The sequence below is a fragment of the Trypanosoma melophagium genome (assembly GCF_022059095.1).
Source record: "Trypanosoma melophagium isolate St. Kilda chromosome Unknown ctg22segment0, whole genome shotgun sequence".
NCBI lineage: Eukaryota > Euglenozoa > Kinetoplastea > Trypanosomatida > Trypanosomatidae > Trypanosoma > Trypanosoma melophagium.
Genome location: NW_027125152.1, coordinates 120,802 through 139,969, shown reverse-complemented (window position 1 = coordinate 139,969; position 19,168 = coordinate 120,802). Strand labels below are relative to the sequence as shown.

The window sequence follows — 19,168 nt, the reverse complement described above, 5'->3', positions numbered from 1 at the left end:
TTTTTTCTGTTTTGTTTTGTTTTGTTTTGTGTTTTTTTTTTTTTTTGTTTTTGGGTGGAGAAAGCAAAGTAAAGTACACAAAAGAAAAATATACAAACAATCACTTGAATTCATTGTATAGATTCATTGGTCCCTTCAGTTGGACGAAGTGAACCCCAAACGGTTCTTTTTCAAAAAAAAAAAACGTGTAAAAAGTTAAGAACAATAAAGAAGAAAAAGAAAAACGTCAGACCTAAGAACAGTATACCGCAGCACTTCCACCTTAATTATCCATTTTAGAGAATATCCTCTTGTTGTTGTCGTCGTTCCTGTTCCTCGCTCTCCTAATTGTTGTTTTGTTCTTTTTTTTTCCCTTCATCCCTTCTTTTTCTTCTTCATCACCCCCTTCAAACATCTCAGACAAGTTCCCGTTCCTCTTTCTTGGGATTAATTGGCCGCAGACGTGATGCATCCAAATTCACACCACTCGCGGTATTTGGTGCGTCTAACAACACTTTACCACGCGCCTGCGCCAACACGCGTTCTCGCAGTTCTGATGTTTCGAGTGTTTTGTACGTTTCCCGCCGCTCCCGCATTCGCTCAAATAAAGCCCGTTGATCATCGTAACTCATTCGAGGTTCCATCGCCGGTGGGGCCGCATCGCGGGGATGCACCTTCACCGTCAGGCGGCTCTTCTCATTCTTTCCACTGTACTTCGCCACCTCTCCCTCCATCAACTTTCCGCAGAACCACAAACCGGCCTTTTCCTCCTGCTGCATCTCATGCCGTTTCCACTGCGTATCGAGAATAGCGCGGCAGTGGTAAATAACAAGACGGCGGTCTTCGTCAATGTCGGGGTTATCGTGCAGGGCGTAGAGATGCTCAACAGCGGCTGTGCGATCACCTCCATTCGGCGCAGTGCATTCCTCTGGGAATAGCCGCTCCGTGAGCTCGCGAAGCTTCTCTGCAAAGTGGTCAAACTCGTCCAGTGTAACGGGTGTAATCTTGTCCTTTAAGCGTGTGGATACCTCTTCAACCACGCGTTCATACTCTGAAAGTACATTATTGTTTTTGTTATCATCCTCCATATTTTCTACTTTCTGTTTTTGTTTGGCCTCATTCATAAGTTCACGGGCGGAAAGTAGTTGAAGTTTCACCTGATGACGAGTGCTCTGGATGTGGCACAATTGTTGCGCTAGCTCAGAGGAAATAGGTGTCGAGGTTGTACATTCATAAATAAACTCATCCGGAAATGTTGTGCCCTTCACCGTCAAGAGCACCATTTTTTTTTTATTTTTTTTTTATTTAGTTATGATTCTGGTAGCCTTTTTACACTACAAGAGAGATACGCATTTTTGATTTGGTTTAGTCTGTTTATTTTGATTTCAAATAGAACCACTCTGCAGAATACAGTATACAAGCGCAAATACAAATATGAAAAAAAATGGAAATGGAAATATTGTTCAAAATAGAAAAAAGTTAACTTTAAACTTTAGTTTCTTTCTTTTTCTCTTTTTCCTTCTTTTTCTTCTTCATTTTCTTTTTTTCTTTCCCCTCTCGTCTCTTTATCGTTCCCTTCCTTCACCACAACAAACCTTTTACAGTTCCTGCTGAGATAAATAGAGAAGCTGTCTCCCCAGAAGTGTATTGCGAAGTGGATGAGCCACAATACCATGCTCATTCTCACGAGAGGAGGTGCGGGCGAGCACTATTTGTAAGGCCTTTGCCCAACAAAGTATATTCGTTAGATGAGACGCACTCTCCTCTGTCACTGCATTAGCACCATGGCACAACTGCAGTACAGCTCGCAGTACCAACAGGTGTGTATCCTTGCAAGCCGCAATAAGCTCTTCAGCAGACTTTACCCGCTCCACAGAACACGTACTTAAGTAGTCTGAGAAGAATGCCATGGCACGCCGCCACTGCTCATCACGAGGATCCTCCAGTTGTAAATCAATCACTGCGAGACTAAATAATTCCGCAAATGCGGCATCCACATCTACTTCACCGCCAGAGGTCCGCAATTCCTCCATAAGAGGTTGAAGAAGACCAAAACCTTTTTGCAACACTAAGAGACGCAGTGAAAGAAGTGCCTCTCCATGTTTGTATGCATCATCAGAGTGGGCGAGAAGCCTTGCAGCGGCAGAGCCAATTTTGTCAAGTGGCAATTCATTATAACTCCAATCCATAGCATCGCAGAATGACATCCAACTCTCAATATCTCCAACTTTTTCCACTGAAGCAGTCAGAGACTCTGATGAAGATGTAAAGTAACAAAGTGACATCACTGCCTGAATAGTATAGCGGGTAAGAGACTTGGGTATTGTGAGTGCATTGAGCACATGTTCCAAATTAGCATAATAGCGCATCACCATATGAAAATCCTCTACAAATCCGCAGAGGTGTCGAACAGTCAACATCCACGGACCTAATACATGCTGCTGTCCGCTTACTAAGCTTCCAAGACGCCACGCACGTAGTGTGCTCACCGTACATTCGTAGAAAGCTACAAAAAGTGCTTCCCCACCTTGATCATTGTCTCGCAGCTGCACTGCACATGCCATTCGCACAACAAGTGCTAGACATCGTAATTGTGGACTGTGATCAACTGGTTCTGTCCCATCAGGGCTAAGAAGATTCACCATCTTTCGAACGGCTTCCTTTATAAATACGTCAAATACACCCTTGCCTATATGCATTACCCGTTCTGTGTGTTTCCAAAGTGTCACAGCAGAAGCTGACAGCGAGGTCTTACTAAGGAAGTGCTCTACCGCGTATGATGCTAGTAAATTTAAGTTGGAGACACAAAACTTTATTAATTCACGTCTAAGAATATCAATTCCGTGTGTATCTGTTTTCTCTAGAAGGGCTAAATAATCTGCAATAGGTTCAGTTCCAAAATTTACCACTGACAACTTCGGGGCTTCTGCAGTACGAGTAAACCCTTTAAAAAGTGAGGCAGCACTACTTTCAGAGGGTTTCTCAACAGCATGACGTTTTACCGTTTCTGTTTCCTCACGCTTTTTTCTTACACGCTTTTTGCGTTCAGTAGTTGTACTCTGTGAGCTTGATAATGCAGAGCTACGTAGCACACCAGCACCGCGAGCCGGTTCCACCACAGACGGTTTACTCAGTTTCTCTCGTGATTGCTCGTATTGGTGTCGTTGTGCTTTCATTGGTGCTCCCACTGCTGCTGGTATTGGCGGTTGTGGTGTTTGTACTGTTGGTGTTGGTGATTCTAACTCTCCTTGTGGTTCTGTATCTTTCAGCAACGGATTAAGGGTTGAGTTTTCCACTTCTGAAGAATTGACTGGTTTAGACGACCGCGTTTTACCTCGTGTTGTACGTGATACAGCAACCGGTGCACCTTGGCGATTACCAGTATCGCTGCTGAGCCCCAAGCGAAACTCCAGTTCACTAACGGATGTCTTAAGTGTGTCCACAAGATCATACAAAGAAGAGGGATCTAAACCACGAACTACAGGCGGTGATGGTAATGGTAATGGTGGTGTCGGTGTTGGCGTTACTGGTGTTTCTGTGATGAGAGTCGGTGGTCGTTCCTGTAATTGTCGTTGTAAACTCTCAGCTAAACTTTTCTGCTCCTCAATTTTCTCATAAGCCTTCAGAAAGGCAAGTTTGTACGCCTCTTCTCGTTCACACACCTCCACTACAAAAGACTCAAATAGAGATTTGAGCTGTTTATACTCTTCACTTGTTTTCTGTTCTCCTTGTTGAATGCGTTCGAGTTCATCCTTAGTTCGTTGCAACTCATCTTTCATCTTCTTCACAGAAACCGCGTTCCCCGCTGATTTACTGTTGGTCTCACTTGAGTGATCGACTTCCGCCTTCCCTCCTTCAAGAGTACCACCACTATTAGCAGCAGCAGAAGCTGAAGAAGAAGAGGAAGCAGCAGTCTTCCCTTTGCAATTATTGCAAACATGTTTAGACTCCATTGCAACACGCAGTGAGGCGTTGGCATTCCGAAGTTCTCTATTTTCCTTCAGCAAGCGCTGCAGTTCCCGGTGGTCATCAGTGAGGGCCATAAGAGGATCGACGCTCATTATGAGAGATGCGTCTATGTTTACTAAGAGAGAAAAAAAAAAAATGAGGGTTCCACAATTTCACCTCCCCCTCTAGCTTTAGGAGGGAGTAATTTAAAGAAAAGAAAGAAAAAGAAAGAGAATGTAAGAGTAAGCCGTTAAAGAAAAAAATTTAGCAAGGAGAAGATGACAGAATGCATGAAACGAGAGCGTCTCAGCACGGTATAGAATCGTAGAAGTGAGAATATACAGCTCTCATGCCTCTTTTCTTTTTCTTTTAACCACTACACATACGCCTGCATGTGTGAGAATACTCCCTTTTCGTTTTTTCTTCTTTTCCTTTACTTTAATTGTTTAGGTTAAGAAGGAAAAAAAAAAGAGAAAAGCCTGCAAAATCATACCTCTGAGTAGAGGATATACACACAAGTAAAAAGTTACCACTACACATATTCCCCACGGCTTTTTTTTACTTCACTTCATCATTCTTGTTGGTGTTGTTTTTAACAGCATTGGTACTAGCAGTAGTAGTGGTTGTTGTTGTTGTTGTATTACTACTCGTCACTGCAACTTCCTCCAAAAGTTCATGCCATACGCGTTTGTACCTCGTCAAATGCCGTTCATATTGTTCAATGAATTTGTTTCCGTGTTCACTCCACAGTGCGCTGAGTTCAGGATTATCACCTCTCGCTGCATGCGGTTGTCGTTTACCACCACCTTCGTCCATGTCTTGTGGAGAAACTGGAAGAAGTGCACAGCGTCGGCGTTGCATCCCTAGCGATTTCTCTGCTTGAGAGATTTCCCTCTCAGCGACTGCAACAGTCTTTTCTAGTTCTGTAAGAATAATCTCCCTTTCGTCCATAATGAAGTCCCACGCGACGAGTTCATCTACGGCACGAGCAAGTCTCTGAATGCGTGTGCATTCCTGGAGGGTTATCTCGTTCTCGTCCTCGTTCCCCTCCCATAACGCATACATTGGCGTTACTACCTTTCCATATTACAAGAAGGTTAATAAAATTTAAAAATATATAAATAAAATAAAAAACAGAGATAAAGAGAAACATGTAAAGAGAGAACAAGAGAGAGTGAGAGAGACATTCACAGACATGCATATTTCACATACACATACGTATACACATGCACCAAAACGCAATTAGAAATACATACTGATAGAAGTGGAGAGACCACCACTACAAGCGCACCACACCACACCACACTCTATTAAAATGATTCTCCGTTTCAACTAATCAATTTTCAAATTCCACATCGCACAGATGTAGAATATCAAAGAAAGAAGGTGGACCCAACCATCTCACCACCTCTTCACCTACTCAGAAAGGGCTTGGAAAAAAAAAATAATAGTAAAATAAAAACAGAGAGGGACTTGCCTCATTCATAACAGAGATTACTATATCACTCAAAAAAAAAAAAAATACACTAAATAAACTAAATAAACTAAAAAAACACCCTCTAACAGCCCCAATATGTCCCTAATATATCCCATATTCCCGACCAGCCCAATACCTAATATAGTTAATACTAGTTATACCACATCACCCGGTTTCTTCATACGGGTACGGAATAACCAGTCATCATAAATCTTCCGTTTTTCCTCAACAAAGTTTTTAGGGTAAGGAGTTTCACGGATAGCTGCATTCCCTGTAATTGCCATATATAACAGTGCCTGATTGAGTTCCTCCATACGAGACATGGCAAATCCTTTATTGTATAAATGACGACAGTTCTTCGCAGCATTGTACTGTCCTTCTTTCATCAAGCATCTCATAGTCATTTCGTTAACTAAGTTAGCGTGTGAAACATAAACATCACGCTCCCGTTCCAACCAATTTTTGTAAGCCAAATAATGATAATAGTCATTGTACTTCCCATCTACAGGAGGAGGTACTTTTGGATTTACGTACTTTGTGCGCGGCCACCGCCACGATGCCCACCAGTACTCCTCTGGGCAAGGATTTGGTCTTGTGTACGCATCCACATAGTTACGTGGTCGCAATGCTGAAATTGGGCTCGTAATATAGTCAAACCAACTATCGTACTTGCGCTCCAGTGAACTACCCAGAATCGGTATATCGGGATCCTGCCCGTACTGCAATTGAAGCACACGTGAGAAACGTTCAAATATATTACGTGGGGGCGGCATTGCCTTCTCACTATCAAACGCTGGCAAGTTATCTTTATACTCTTCTGAGGCCATTGACGGCATTGGAATTCGCTCAAACGGTGGATGTTCGCCGGTGTACGGCACCCGTGGAGGTTCCTCTTCTTCCTCCACGTGATGCTCATCTCCGTTGGCATGAACCGGACTCATATCCACACACGAACGAACTACCAATACAACGATTTCACTTTTCGTACTACCGCCCACACGTGTGCCACCACACACGATCACTAATTATTTCACCGCAGAAGCACACCAGTAAGAGCACACACACACTATCTCTCACTGAAGAAAAAATACAAGCAAGTAATGCCCTTCTCTACAGCAAAAAGGAAACAAAATACAACAAGAGAGAAAAAAATTTATTTAACACGAGATCCCCAAAACATAAACAGAAGAATAACAAGACCCACCAAAAAAAAAAAAAACAGCAGTCAACATCACGAACCCAAAAAAAAGACAAAAAAAACCCAATACACATCGGAGCTTCTAGAAGTAAAATAAGACAATGTCCTCACACAACACTGTCTAATCAGTGATCTCCATATTTTGAAGCAGTAATATAAAAAAAAGATCAAGGAAGCAAATGGAAACAAAAAGACGAGCACCAGAAATCACACAAGGGCCGTATATATTGATTCCATAATTAACCCAGAAATAAATAAAACTAATAACCCACATACACAAGAACATAAATACCACTTCACGAATAAGACCGATTATCGTTGCATCCCAAGACAGACAGTTAAGGGGTAAAAACAGCAGATCATAGATCCACAGAAAAATCCCCTTCGCCCAGACTACATACCACCACGGAGACGGAGCACCAGGTGCAGCGTGGACTCTTTCTGAATGTTGTAGTCCGCCAGTGTACGGCCCTCCTCCAGCTGCTTGCCAGCAAAGATAAGACGCTGTTGATCCGGTGGGATACCCTCCTTATCCTGAATCTTTGCCTTCACGTTCTCAACAGTGTCGCTTGCCTCTACTTCCAGGGCAATGGTCTTGCCTGTCAGTGTCTTCACGAAGATCTGCATACCACCACGGAGACGGAGCACCAGGTGCAGCGTGGACTCTTTCTGAATGTTGTAGTCCGCCAGTGTACGGCCCTCCTCCAGCTGCTTGCCAGCAAAGATAAGACGCTGTTGATCCGGTGGGATACCCTCCTTATCCTGAATCTTTGCCTTCACGTTCTCAACAGTGTCGCTTGCCTCTACTTCCAGGGCAATGGTCTTGCCTGTCAGTGTCTTCACGAAGATCTGCATACCACCACGGAGACGGAGCACCAGGTGCAGCGTGGACTCTTTCTGAATGTTGTAGTCCGCCAGTGTACGGCCCTCCTCCAGCTGCTTGCCAGCAAAGATAAGACGCTGTTGATCCGGTGGGATACCCTCCTTATCCTGAATCTTTGCCTTCACGTTCTCAACAGTGTCGCTTGCCTCTACTTCCAGGGCAATGGTCTTGCCTGTCAGTGTCTTCACGAAGATCTGCATACCACCACGGAGACGGAGCACCAGGTGCAGCGTGGACTCTTTCTGAATGTTGTAGTCCGCCAGTGTACGGCCCTCCTCCAGCTGCTTGCCAGCAAAGATAAGACGCTGTTGATCCGGTGGGATACCCTCCTTATCCTGAATCTTTGCCTTCACGTTCTCAACAGTGTCGCTTGCCTCTACTTCCAGGGCAATGGTCTTGCCTGTCAGTGTCTTCACGAAGATCTGCATACCACCACGGAGACGGAGCACCAGGTGCAGCGTGGACTCTTTCTGAATGTTGTAGTCCGCCAGTGTACGGCCCTCCTCCAGCTGCTTGCCAGCAAAGATAAGACGCTGTTGATCCGGTGGGATACCCTCCTTATCCTGAATCTTTGCCTTCACGTTCTCAACAGTGTCGCTTGCCTCTACTTCCAGGGCAATGGTCTTGCCTGTCAGTGTCTTCACGAAGATCTGCATACCACCACGGAGACGGAGCACCAGGTGCAGCGTGGACTCTTTCTGAATGTTGTAGTCCGCCAGTGTACGGCCCTCCTCCAGCTGCTTGCCAGCAAAGATAAGACGCTGTTGATCCGGTGGGATACCCTCCTTATCCTGAATCTTTGCCTTCACGTTCTCAACAGTGTCGCTTGCCTCTACTTCCAGGGCAATGGTCTTGCCTGTCAGTGTCTTCACGAAGATCTGCATACCACCACGGAGACGGAGCACCAGGTGCAGCGTGGACTCTTTCTGAATGTTGTAGTCCGCCAGTGTACGGCCCTCCTCCAGCTGCTTGCCAGCAAAGATAAGACGCTGTTGATCCGGTGGGATACCCTCCTTATCCTGAATCTTTGCCTTCACGTTCTCAACAGTGTCGCTTGCCTCTACTTCCAGGGCAATGGTCTTGCCTGTCAGTGTCTTCACGAAGATCTGCATACCACCACGGAGACGGAGCACCAGGTGCAGCGTGGACTCTTTCTGAATGTTGTAGTCCGCCAGTGTACGGCCCTCCTCCAGCTGCTTGCCAGCAAAGATAAGACGCTGTTGATCCGGTGGGATACCCTCCTTATCCTGAATCTTTGCCTTCACGTTCTCAACAGTGTCGCTTGCCTCTACTTCCAGGGCAATGGTCTTGCCTGTCAGTGTCTTCACGAAGATTTGCATTTGGTTGTATTTGTGTTGTAGTGTAGAGGCTTTGCTAATAAAAGAGCTGGTGTCATTGAGATATATATGGGAAGATGGAGAGAAACAGAGAGAGAGAGAGAGAAGAAAAGAAAAATGAAATAGATGGCGAGTTTTTAGATAAAGGGTTTTTTTGTTATTGTGCAGTGACTTTCCTAGTATATTTTAAGAAGAAACAAACTGTTAAAACAGTCCAGTATATTTATTCGAGTTCTACATTTACGCGAATAACTTCGAATATTTCTTTTTTTCCTCTTGGATAAGTTCCTTTCGTCCCTCTACGATGGACCGACGAATAGTTGCTGTTTCGCTCGTTTCCCCAGCAAGACGTTCGTAATCATGTAGTGCTTCTGTGGCTGCATCATAGTCTCGACTTCCACAAAGCGCTACAGTCAATCGGTGATGTGCTTTTACATTATTGTTATCGAGCTGAATTGCTCGTCGGGCGTCTTTGGCCGCGTCGTCGTTTTTACCAAGGCGATGTAGACATAGGCTGCGATTTAGAAGCGCAGACAAAAGAAGAGCGGTTACCTCTGCTTCATTAGGCAGTAAATCTCTGCGCCCTTCGGTAAGCTCAATGCACTCGTTGTAGGCCTGTACTGCGGCTTTGATCTCACCAGCGGCAAAAAGGCCATTACCATCCTCTTTTGCCTTTTTGGCCTTATTGACATCCTCCTCACTGATTCGTTTCGTATCGCTTTCCCTTAATAAGGCTGCGGAAGCCATTTGAGCTCGATTAGAGGCATCATACTGTGTTTTAGGAGGGTTTGTGTAGAGTTCCTCATAATTGGCAAGTGTACAATCCACGCGACTCCACTCGTCAAGCGCAGGGTCGTCGTGGTTGCACAAAAGAAAGGCATCACCTCGGATATCGCGTTGGGCAATTTTGCTCGCGCGAGAGTTTAGTGCAAGGTCTTTAAAACGACCACTATCATCAATATACAATGAGGTGCCAATGAATTTGTTTTCACGTCCTGGCATGAGAATTGGAACAATTTCAAATGATGTTTGCTCAAGATAATCTGCAATCATCTCGTTCTGTTGTTCACTTGTAATAGTAGTCTTTGCCTTGTCACCTTCCCGTTTATCATTTTCTTTTGCCTTCTCAATAAGGTGCTTGGCCATTTCATTCTTCTGATCCTGTGATAGCAGTAATCTTCGAAAATACTGCTGTATTGAGACACGAAACTCCTCATCGCTCCCACCAGGAAAACTCATTTCACTTGGTGCCTTGCCATCATCCGCAGGGATGAGAACGTACTTAAAGGGAGTTACTGCGGGATTCGGAACTTCCATTGCCTCCAAACAATTGGTGTCGTGATTCTGCAAAACCAAAGAATAGTGCAGAAATAATGTAAAAAAAAAGAAGAGAATTTAAAAAAAAACGATTAAAAAAGAAAAGAGGAGAATAGCAATAAACCACAAATCAAGTGCAAAAATGCCGTCAGCAAACGAACACACAAGTCAAAAATAAAAAATAGGTAGGCATGTAAATCAAAACAAAAAAACAGAAAGAAAACACACCCTAAGGTATGTTTTCAACTAGTAAAGAAATAAATAAAATACACAAGAGCAATTTGAAAGTGGATCTAAAATTCTAAAAGTCTAACATATTAACTCTTTTTTCTTTTTTTTATGGTAATTATTATCACCATCATCGTCCTCATCAAGACCCTGTTATCACCACCTCAGATTCAAGAGGAAGCAAGGCAACCTTACGCAGGAATTGATGGACAAAGGGGACGAAGAATCTGTATTGCTAGATGCAACTCACTCACAGACTGCATTTCAACAGCCGCTACTTGTCTACCGTCGCAAGTCACCACTAAACACCACTCTGCCACGTGAACACCACTCTTATGAATAGCATTGCTATGATACGCCCGAAGCCCTGTGATAAACTCAACTTTTTCTCGGAGCCTAACCTGTGAAACCTTCTTGCTGGAATCCAATTTTTTAAGGGAGAGTAGAACAGCATCTCCCTCACGTTGTAAAGAAAGTATACGTTTTGCGACTCCATTTCTTGAGACGTGGTGTTTCCATACAAGAAAAGTTCCTATAAAAGCAGTTGTGGTTAAATTTTCTCCCTTATGAATAGGCACAACATCTATGCTATTTTCCCAGTATGCTGGAAAATTAGTTGAAGATGATTCTTCAACCTGAACAACAAGAGATGGTTCATCTGACTCCTCTGATGAGGGAGTTGGAGTTGTAGCATATGGAAACGGCACCGTAACGGAATTAGCAGGTTTTTTCGACACTGTAAACTTTCCCCCTGATGTAGCTTTAGAATCTTGAAGATTAAGGTTGATCTCTGAACTGCGGTCTGCCAAAGGTTGTCGCGTAATGTGACGACCTTTCCCGTATCTGAGAGATCGGGGTGCCCCTATCGGTGGTGATGGCTTAGGTGGTAATACATCAGAGCATTGGTTTAAGGATGAAATACCAATTTTTACCTCATTTGACCCTAACTCCGTTGTTGAAGGTAACTGAAAACCTCTATTTATTGAATTTTGAGAATTTCCTTCCATATTTTTCATCTTTTGCTCCGCTTCTTCTGGTAAATTTGTAGTCTCCATGGTTGGTGTTGGTGTTGGAGTTGGTTCACTTACTGTTGAATGTGATTCTTGCATTTCAACAGATACGAGTCGTTCTCGTGTATCATTGAGTGTAGCTCCTGTGCCACACGGCGACGGACTTCTCTGCTGCCCGGTAACACTTAGTTGTGTGGAGAGAACACGACTTGGAACGGTTGATGATTTGCGTGAGAATGACCCCTTGCAGAGACTTATCCGCTCCACGCCGAGTAGCTCTGTCACCGTTTTCAACAGATCTTGCTGCTCTTCATACACCGGCACATCGCGTAGATTACGAATACGACGTCTACATTCTTCCACTACAGCTGTTTCAACCTCACCAGTATCAACTCTACATTTGGTGGTAGAGTATAAACCTAGCTCTCCCCAGCGCGAATAGGGCCCATTTCGTTGAAGACGTTGAAGACTACTAACAGGAACAAAATCCCTTCGGTCAGGAACAACCAAAGGAAGTTGACTAAGAAACGGGGCTGACGGAGTCATCCTTATTGACCTATAACATTTATCTTCAATTGTCTCATTCACAAGTTTTTCACAATGGTGATCCCAGAAACGCTCTACTGAAAAGACATCTTTGTGTAATGTAGTGCCATTCGTAGTATTAGTAGTAGAATTAGTAGAAAAAATAGCAGATCCTGAAGACACTGGGGCCTCCCTGTGCGGACCAGCTTTCTCGCCAAGTAGCATACTATTTGCTGGAGCTGTGGAGGAGATTAAATTAGGTGCATCAGAAATAACATCACGCTCATACACTGCTGCCCCTTGCAGGTAATGCAACGAAGAAGAAGAGTTAGATGGCATTATGCAAGGAGACCCCTGTACCTCAACAGCATCACAGGAGAGATCATCATAATCATAATCATTCTCACTATCATCATCATCTGCGTCCACGTAAATAGTGCGACGTGGCTGAGTGACGGAGCGACGAGGTGGCGAAAAATTTGTTGTGTGTATAGTATATTCAGCCAAAACACAATCTTTGCTACTATCACAGGATACATCTTTATTGACATCTGAGGGACAAAGTTGTGATCGCAGTAGTGGTGGACGCAATGGTACTGGTGGGGCTCCTTCATTATGTAAGAATTCCTTGTCAAGGGCGAGAACTTTCTCTCGGGAGTGTCGAATAAGAAGAGGAGATCGTGAAACATACTCAGAAAAAACTTCTTCACTGGCATTATCATCTACAACACGAAGTGGTGTAGGGCTAAGAGTTAGTTCCACATCAACAGCCTCAATACCAGCACCAACATCATCAACAACAACATTAGCTTCAGGAGTAAGTTGAAGATTTATTGAACTCATTCTCTGTGAAGGTAGAACAAATGGACGAAATGAAACGTAAAGTAATTCAACAGCAGCAATAAGGTGTGTATTTGACATGTCACAACAACCAACAAAACGAAGTGTTAGAAAAATACGAGTTCCTCTAGTAGGTTCCTTTCCAATAAGACAAGCAATGTGATATGCTGTCTTGACAGAGATAGTCGTCTCTATCCAACCTGAGTCAGAAAGTTTTGCAGGATTCATATTCCATTCCTTCACAACAACATCCTCTACAGCAATTTCATCCATCCGCTGAGAACTCGTTGAAAGACTAATGATACATGACGTAGGGAAAGCGACTCCTGGTGTAGCCGGACGAACGCGCACACATATAAGAGCAGGGGAGTTTGCCTCAAAGTAGTCTTCTGTCTCAATCTCACATGTCGCCAGTGTGTCACGGGCATTTACCGCGTAGTTGCACCATGCGCTAGTCTCATCTATTTTCTCATGATTTGCAGAAAATGGACGACGAAAGACGAAGGCATTACCGGGATCCACTCCGGTGGCACGCAATAATCGCTTGAATGCTGGAACCTCCACCCTAGGGACACCACCCATCGTTCACAAGAAATATTGTGCTGAGAAATTATTTTTCTTTTTTGTTGTTGTTGTTTTTTGTTTGTTTGTGCCTCCTCTCACCTGCATACTCACGATAGAAAAAGAAAATAAAAAGACAGGATGCACGAGGAAGTAGAAAAGGGAAACCCCATAACAAGAGAAAAATAACAATTCAAACAGAGGAAAAACAACGAAAAAAAACGATAAAAGGAGATAGAAATGACAACAAAAGAAAAAATAAGCGGCAAGAGAGAATGCAGTAGTCACTATCACTTTCATTCACCCACTCAGAAACACATACAAACTCTTTTTTTTTCTTATTTCTCCCTCTTCTTTTTTTCGCTTTTTTTCTTCCTATTCGATATCATACTTAATGATTTTGACTGATACCAGATGCCATTTTGTAGTTGGAACCACGTCCTCCCAATGATATGCCAATAAAAGGTAACGGTGCTTCCTCTGAAACGAGACGTTTAATGCTTTGATATTTTTCCCACTCCCAGCGCTTTTTAAGGCGATACCACGCGAATCCAGCGTTTTCTATATTATGGTCAGCGAACATCGCACTAACGTTGAAGTCACGGCGTTGTAAAAAACCAAGATAGTAATTCGCATACGTACATTCCATTACAATAGGCCAAGCAGTTGGAGGACATTGCGATGCTAATTGTTCTGCATGTAGCATTTCAGTTTTGACTATGCACATAACATCGTATAGAAGTTTACGTACTGCTCTGTCTCTTGAAGCTAATGAAATATTTTTGAGTAATGCTATGTTTACATGGTTATCAGCACAAAGATCCGCAGGAAGCATTGTAAATCCGATACGGGCATATTTTTTCCAGAACATAACACAATGCTGTGTAAGACCAATAGCTCTACCAATGTGTTGCAACATATGCTCCGCATTTTCGTCCTTAACATTGGTAATTTCTAAAAGTGAGTTAAAAAAATAACCGTAGTAACGATCAAAATGATCAAAAAGTTGTTTAACATTTCCTGGCTGTTGAACAACACGTAATCTAGCATCAGTAAATCCTCGTACAAATGCTTTGGTCATTTGAGGATTTTGTTCCACAACGGCTGCAAAGGGCCTTAAAACTGGATGGGAATCAGTAAATTGACCTGCAGACATTTGTCGTTTTTCCATAATTTGATTTACAGACTCTTTCCAAAACAAGAGTTTCATACCAGCTCCTGTAGTCTTAACACCACGCTGAGAGTGAACATCCAACATCGTCCAGCGAGCTTTGTTTAAAGACATAGCTAATTGCCACATAGCATAGTAATTTTGGCGTGTTGTAGTCTCTGGGTAGGCAATCTCACCCATACGATAATGAAATAAGTCATGTTCCTTTAGCTCCTCCTCCATTTTTAAATAATCTACTTCAGATGGCTGAAGAGCTGAAGATACACGCTCTGCTTTATCTGTAGTAGCAGATCTGATGCGTTTCCACATTTCTTCTTTGGAAATTGCATTACGTGGGATGGCACTATAGTAGTCTTCTGCCTCTTTTGCGCGTAGTTCCTCTTTCGTGCTTGCATCACTTGCAGCTGACTCCTTCTTCAGCTTTGAAGTAGAACCACTAACGTCACTAGTAGATGTAGAAGTAGTAGTAGTAGTAGTAGTAGTATCAGTAGTAGTAGAAGTAGTAATAGGCAAACCCTTTGATGATGTGGGCAATCTCCGAGGGAGCGATGATGATACGTTCCTTTCCATCATATCACCAACACTCAAACCCACAGCAGTAGCAGTAGATATCGGTGACCCTGATGCTAATGATGATGATGATAACGGCGGCTTTCCACTCTGCTGTGCAACTCGTGGGGACGGCAGTTTACCACTGAGGGCGATGTTTGCCATGTGTCGTGCCTTAACGGCCTCAACACTGGTCCCATGCACCCCGCAGGGTACTGTAGATGCTGTTCCTCCCCCTACACTTTGACTCTTGCCTTGACTCTGACTTTGGGGGGCTGTAAAGGCCGTGATGGAGCCGCCGTAGTCGGTGAAGCCCTGCAGCCCCGGGCTGATGCCCTCGTCCACCGGCAGCCGCAGCCCCCCACGGCGGTGGAGAATAAACAGTCGCCGCATCCTCGCCGGAGAAACACAGAAACGCCTTCCCCCTCCACCCCTCGCCTATTATTTGAGAAGACAAGAGAGCATATTAAAAGAGAAAGATGGGTGAGGGAACAGTGGGGGGAATATATATATATATAACAGGAATGAGGGGAGTGGTTAGAAAACAATTCAAAAAAAAAACGACTAAGGTCTTGCTATTATGCATGATAGGAAACCAGTAGATGTGTCATCTTTTACATTACAAAATCGTCACACAAATAAGGATACAAGAAGAAAAAAAGCAAGAAAGGGACTAGATAAGTACATAAAGAGTCATGTATGAAGATCATGTACTACATTTGTGAACTTCGTAACATTTCCTCCTCGTTTCGAAGTTCTTTAAGGATAAACTCCGCATCTTCAACAGATTGAATCAGTCCCTCAAGCAATTCATTTGGGAGAAAGGTCCATTCTAGATTCGCAGTTAACTCGTGAGAATATTTGTCATCAATGTTCCCCAATCCAGAATGTATAGGACAAGAGCATGTACATCGTGTTGCTGGTTTTACAGCACGCCTAGGAGAAACTGAAAGGTTGCGGTGTATTTGCCGTTCTTTCCGTATACCTTTATCATTATCATTATTCCAGCTAAATCTGTTACGCAGAGACAACTTCGTCCGATTTCCAAAACCATTTTTGATGGGTTGGTGAGACACGCTACACGGATCTTTGTAACCTCCAGTCCTCCTAAAACTACTATGGAAGCCATTATCCGGGTGTCGTACATCATAGTCCAGCGTAAGATTTTGAACCCACACCTTGTTCCCCCTCCCATCTTCATAGTAATAATGCAGAGGATTTATTGGTGAAGAAGCATTATTACAATATTTCATCTGATTAAGCGACAATGATGACGGTAACATGATTCATAACGAGTATATCAACAGTGATTAAACCTCAAAAAGGAAAACTGTGCTTTTTAAATATAACAAGAAAAACTGAAATTAAGCAAAGTCAAGAACAAAGTAAAAGGATCCCTATTATTCTTTTTTCTCTTTAAGCATTAAAAGGAGAAAAAGAGAAGGGGAAACACGTAGAGGAAAAACAATGTATGTATGCATGTGTGTATCACCTATTTCATTTTACTACTTCAGATGAAGACAGGAACATGGTTATTGTTGTTGTTTTTTTATTGGAGAAAAAGAGAGAGGGGGAAAAAGAGGGAAGGAAGTGGGTACCATTTTGCCTAGTTTCACTAAGCCATTAAGGCACTAACGACAACATCAGGTTCCATAACCTTCAAATCTTGATAAGTCTGCCCCACACCAACGAATACAATAGGTTGACCTAACTCATATACCATTGAAAGCGCCGCCCCGACCTTGTCATCAATAGTATCAAACTTTGTTAGTACAATACCATCAATACCGCGTGGGACTGTTCCAACAGGTGCAAAGTCCACGAGACATTGATTAAACCTTCGAAGTTGATCTACCCCAGTGTTTCCTACGAGCGCTTCACCCACAAAGAGGACCAAATCAGGTTGATTATCGTGAATAAGTTTCGCAAGTGCACGCATACGTGATTCATGGTCCTGCATTCGCCCAGCAGTATCAATAATCACCACATCGTATTGCTGGCGAGTGGCCTGTGCGATAGCCGCAGCAGCAACAGCAGAAGGATCGGAACCATATCCCATTTGAAAGACTGGCACGCCCAAACACCGACCATGAACTTCTAGCTGCTCCACTGCACCATGACGAAATGTATCACCTGCAGCAATTAAAATACTATGACCACTTTGTTGAAGCCAATATGTAATCTTTGCGAGGGTAGTTGATTTACCTACGCCATTTACACCACAAAGTACAATAGAGTAGGGTTTTTTTCGAGCTTGTGCAGATGCTACTGAACGCAAAATATTAACTTCATGTTTAGGCTCTAATATACGACGAAGTGCTGCAATCATAGCCCTTTCGATAGATTGATGCAATGAGTCAAATGTACCGAGTTTTTTTCCTTCCAATGAAGTTTCCACAGATTTACAAACGTGTTCCGCCACCTCTACGGCAACATTTTTAGTTATCAGTTTTTCACGTAAACTTGGAATAACACTTTGAAAATCCTGAGTATCCAATTCTCTATTTCCTACATACTTTCGAAGCCAGTTCGCTAAGCGTCCTCGTGGCTGATTTTCCCATTCTCTCTCTCTTACTGGCGCAACACTGCCATTTGGTAAACGCTTAATAAAGGTTGCCCGTTGTATTACCGCTTGCGCCTCCAACTCCTCCTGGGTTGGAGCTGCCTGATGTTTTTGCTGTTCTTCTACAGCTGGATCCAAAGAAGGTTGATCCCACCGGGTAGCCTGTTTCACTGGTTTTCCTTTCTTTTGTGTTGTTGATGCAGTTGTTGATTTTCCTGTTACAGGTTTCTTGCCTTTGCGTCCAATGATCTGACCACTTTTGGTAACGATGGCGCCTCCACTATCTTTGTATGCCGCAGCCTCATCAACTTCGTCTGTTTCTCCCGTTAACGCGGTATCATCCTCACCATCCTCATCGTTGGCTGTAGTAGTAGTAGTAGTAGTAGTAGCAGTTGTTGTTGTTGTTGTTGTTGTTGTTTGAGAAGGATCACCAGTGCCATCTACACTGCGATCGTTGGCTTCCAGGCTTAAGAGGGCCTCTGTGTACTCTGCAGAGAAGTCATACTCGCGAAAGAGTCCGTCCTGCACCCGCCCATACTTTTTGGTAAAAGTCTTCACAATGTCACGCAGAAAGAGACCCATTTGCGGGTACGAGAGAAACTTTGGGTATACAGCCACAACAAAAAATTGTGCATCATTCTCCAACGCCCAGCGCAGTTTGTACTCACCAGAAACCAACTCCTCTACGCCTGCACGGTCCTCAAGAAGAACTTCCTGAATAACGCGATTGACAATCAAACGTCGTCCACTATCGTCTGCACTATGCTCCCAAAGGACTACCCCTCCATTGCTAATAATAGAAAGTGTATCAATCATTAAATAAAAACGTGCAAATGACGTACACAGGTGAAGAACAATTCTTCCTTTTCCTTGAAAATGACAAGAAGAAATGGAGAAGACTGAACGGCTGGCAGATGCTACAAGAATTTGAAAAAAAAAACAAGCGTAACCCAGGAGTAGGATCTTCAAAAAAAATAAAAATTCAAAAAAAAAACACTTTTTTTTTGTGCCTGAGTTGAAATATCGATAAAAAATATAATAATTTGCGAATCAACGATTGTACAGTACAGTGTCAAGTTTTAATTGGCGAATTGCCTCACATCGGGCAAGGATTTCATTGTACTCTGCCTCTGTGAGAATAACTTGTATGGTTACTGTGCTTTCATTAACGGATTCCCCTCTTTCTAGTCTACTTTTTCTCATGTTTTCAACCCCAGTATTGTACACGTCAACACTCTTCCTCTTATCGCTAGAGCGTAAAAATGCAGAAGAGTTCCCTTCTATTTCTGTAGATACATCAGATGTTTCTAAGGAATGCAAAAATCGCTTTATCTTAAGCCGTCCCATTTCTATCTCACTACTTCGAGGATCAAGATCATTCTGTTGGTAAAACATTCCCATCTCTTTCATACGATCTGCAAAGGAACGTCGAAGAACAGCAATTGCTTTTGCGACCTGTGACGGGTTAGATGTCCTCCGCTGTGTCAACTGCCGCCGAAGGGTTGTGTATGTGTTGATCACAGTGTTGACCTGTTCATTTATCTCCTTTGAACGGTCTAGCTCTAATGGGATCCACTTCATT

General features: G+C 43.3%; 11 protein-coding genes across 11 annotated transcripts; all 11 read right to left on the bottom strand.

Annotated features, from left to right (window-relative positions):
* Window positions 1–395: 395 nt before the first annotated feature.
* On the bottom strand, window positions 396–1,262 carry LSM04_006602 (Cilia- and flagella-associated protein 298; the record flags this gene model as incomplete). Its single annotated transcript, XM_067334531.1, has 1 exon — window positions 396–1,262. The coding sequence occupies one exon, from the start codon at window positions 1,260–1,262 to the stop codon at window positions 396–398; it is 867 nt and encodes a 288-aa protein (XP_067191776.1).
* A 315-nt stretch (window positions 1,263–1,577) lies between these two features.
* LSM04_005502 (uncharacterized protein) lies at window positions 1,578–4,040 on the bottom strand (the record flags this gene model as incomplete). Its single annotated transcript, XM_067334530.1, has 1 exon — window positions 1,578–4,040. One exon carries the CDS (start codon window positions 4,038–4,040, stop codon window positions 1,578–1,580), a length of 2,463 nt encoding a protein of 820 aa, XP_067191746.1.
* A 445-nt stretch (window positions 4,041–4,485) lies between these two features.
* LSM04_001017 (uncharacterized protein) lies at window positions 4,486–4,992 on the bottom strand (the record flags this gene model as incomplete). The annotated part of the gene is made up of 1 exon (XM_067334529.1): window positions 4,486–4,992. The coding sequence occupies one exon, from the start codon at window positions 4,990–4,992 to the stop codon at window positions 4,486–4,488; it is 507 nt and encodes a 168-aa protein (XP_067191593.1).
* Window positions 4,993–5,559: 567 nt separating this feature from the next.
* Window positions 5,560–6,345, bottom strand: LSM04_005541 (uncharacterized protein; the record flags this gene model as incomplete). The annotated part of the gene is made up of 1 exon (XM_067334527.1): window positions 5,560–6,345. One exon carries the CDS (start codon window positions 6,343–6,345, stop codon window positions 5,560–5,562), a length of 786 nt encoding a protein of 261 aa, XP_067191748.1.
* A 650-nt stretch (window positions 6,346–6,995) lies between these two features.
* On the bottom strand, window positions 6,996–8,825 carry LSM04_003581 (Ubiquitin domain; the record flags this gene model as incomplete). Its single annotated transcript, XM_067334526.1, has 1 exon — window positions 6,996–8,825. One exon carries the CDS (start codon window positions 8,823–8,825, stop codon window positions 6,996–6,998), a length of 1,830 nt encoding a protein of 609 aa, XP_067191686.1.
* A 237-nt stretch (window positions 8,826–9,062) lies between these two features.
* On the bottom strand, window positions 9,063–10,139 carry LSM04_002547 (uncharacterized protein; the record flags this gene model as incomplete). The annotated part of the gene is made up of 1 exon (XM_067334525.1): window positions 9,063–10,139. The coding sequence occupies one exon, from the start codon at window positions 10,137–10,139 to the stop codon at window positions 9,063–9,065; it is 1,077 nt and encodes a 358-aa protein (XP_067191648.1).
* Window positions 10,140–10,558: 419 nt separating this feature from the next.
* On the bottom strand, window positions 10,559–13,324 carry LSM04_003109 (uncharacterized protein; the record flags this gene model as incomplete). Its single annotated transcript, XM_067334524.1, has 1 exon — window positions 10,559–13,324. The coding sequence occupies one exon, from the start codon at window positions 13,322–13,324 to the stop codon at window positions 10,559–10,561; it is 2,766 nt and encodes a 921-aa protein (XP_067191669.1).
* Window positions 13,325–13,694: 370 nt separating this feature from the next.
* LSM04_003580 (uncharacterized protein) lies at window positions 13,695–15,416 on the bottom strand (the record flags this gene model as incomplete). Its single annotated transcript, XM_067334523.1, has 1 exon — window positions 13,695–15,416. One exon carries the CDS (start codon window positions 15,414–15,416, stop codon window positions 13,695–13,697), a length of 1,722 nt encoding a protein of 573 aa, XP_067191685.1.
* Window positions 15,417–15,736: 320 nt separating this feature from the next.
* LSM04_004653 (uncharacterized protein) lies at window positions 15,737–16,306 on the bottom strand (the record flags this gene model as incomplete). The annotated part of the gene is made up of 1 exon (XM_067334522.1): window positions 15,737–16,306. One exon carries the CDS (start codon window positions 16,304–16,306, stop codon window positions 15,737–15,739), a length of 570 nt encoding a protein of 189 aa, XP_067191719.1.
* Window positions 16,307–16,638: 332 nt separating this feature from the next.
* On the bottom strand, window positions 16,639–18,402 carry LSM04_002979 (Signal recognition particle; the record flags this gene model as incomplete). Its single annotated transcript, XM_067334521.1, has 1 exon — window positions 16,639–18,402. The coding sequence occupies one exon, from the start codon at window positions 18,400–18,402 to the stop codon at window positions 16,639–16,641; it is 1,764 nt and encodes a 587-aa protein (XP_067191664.1).
* A 234-nt stretch (window positions 18,403–18,636) lies between these two features.
* On the bottom strand, window positions 18,637–19,167 carry LSM04_004979 (uncharacterized protein; the record flags this gene model as incomplete). Its single annotated transcript, XM_067334520.1, has 1 exon — window positions 18,637–19,167. The coding sequence occupies one exon, from the start codon at window positions 19,165–19,167 to the stop codon at window positions 18,637–18,639; it is 531 nt and encodes a 176-aa protein (XP_067191731.1).
* Window position 19,168: the final 1 nt, after the last annotated feature.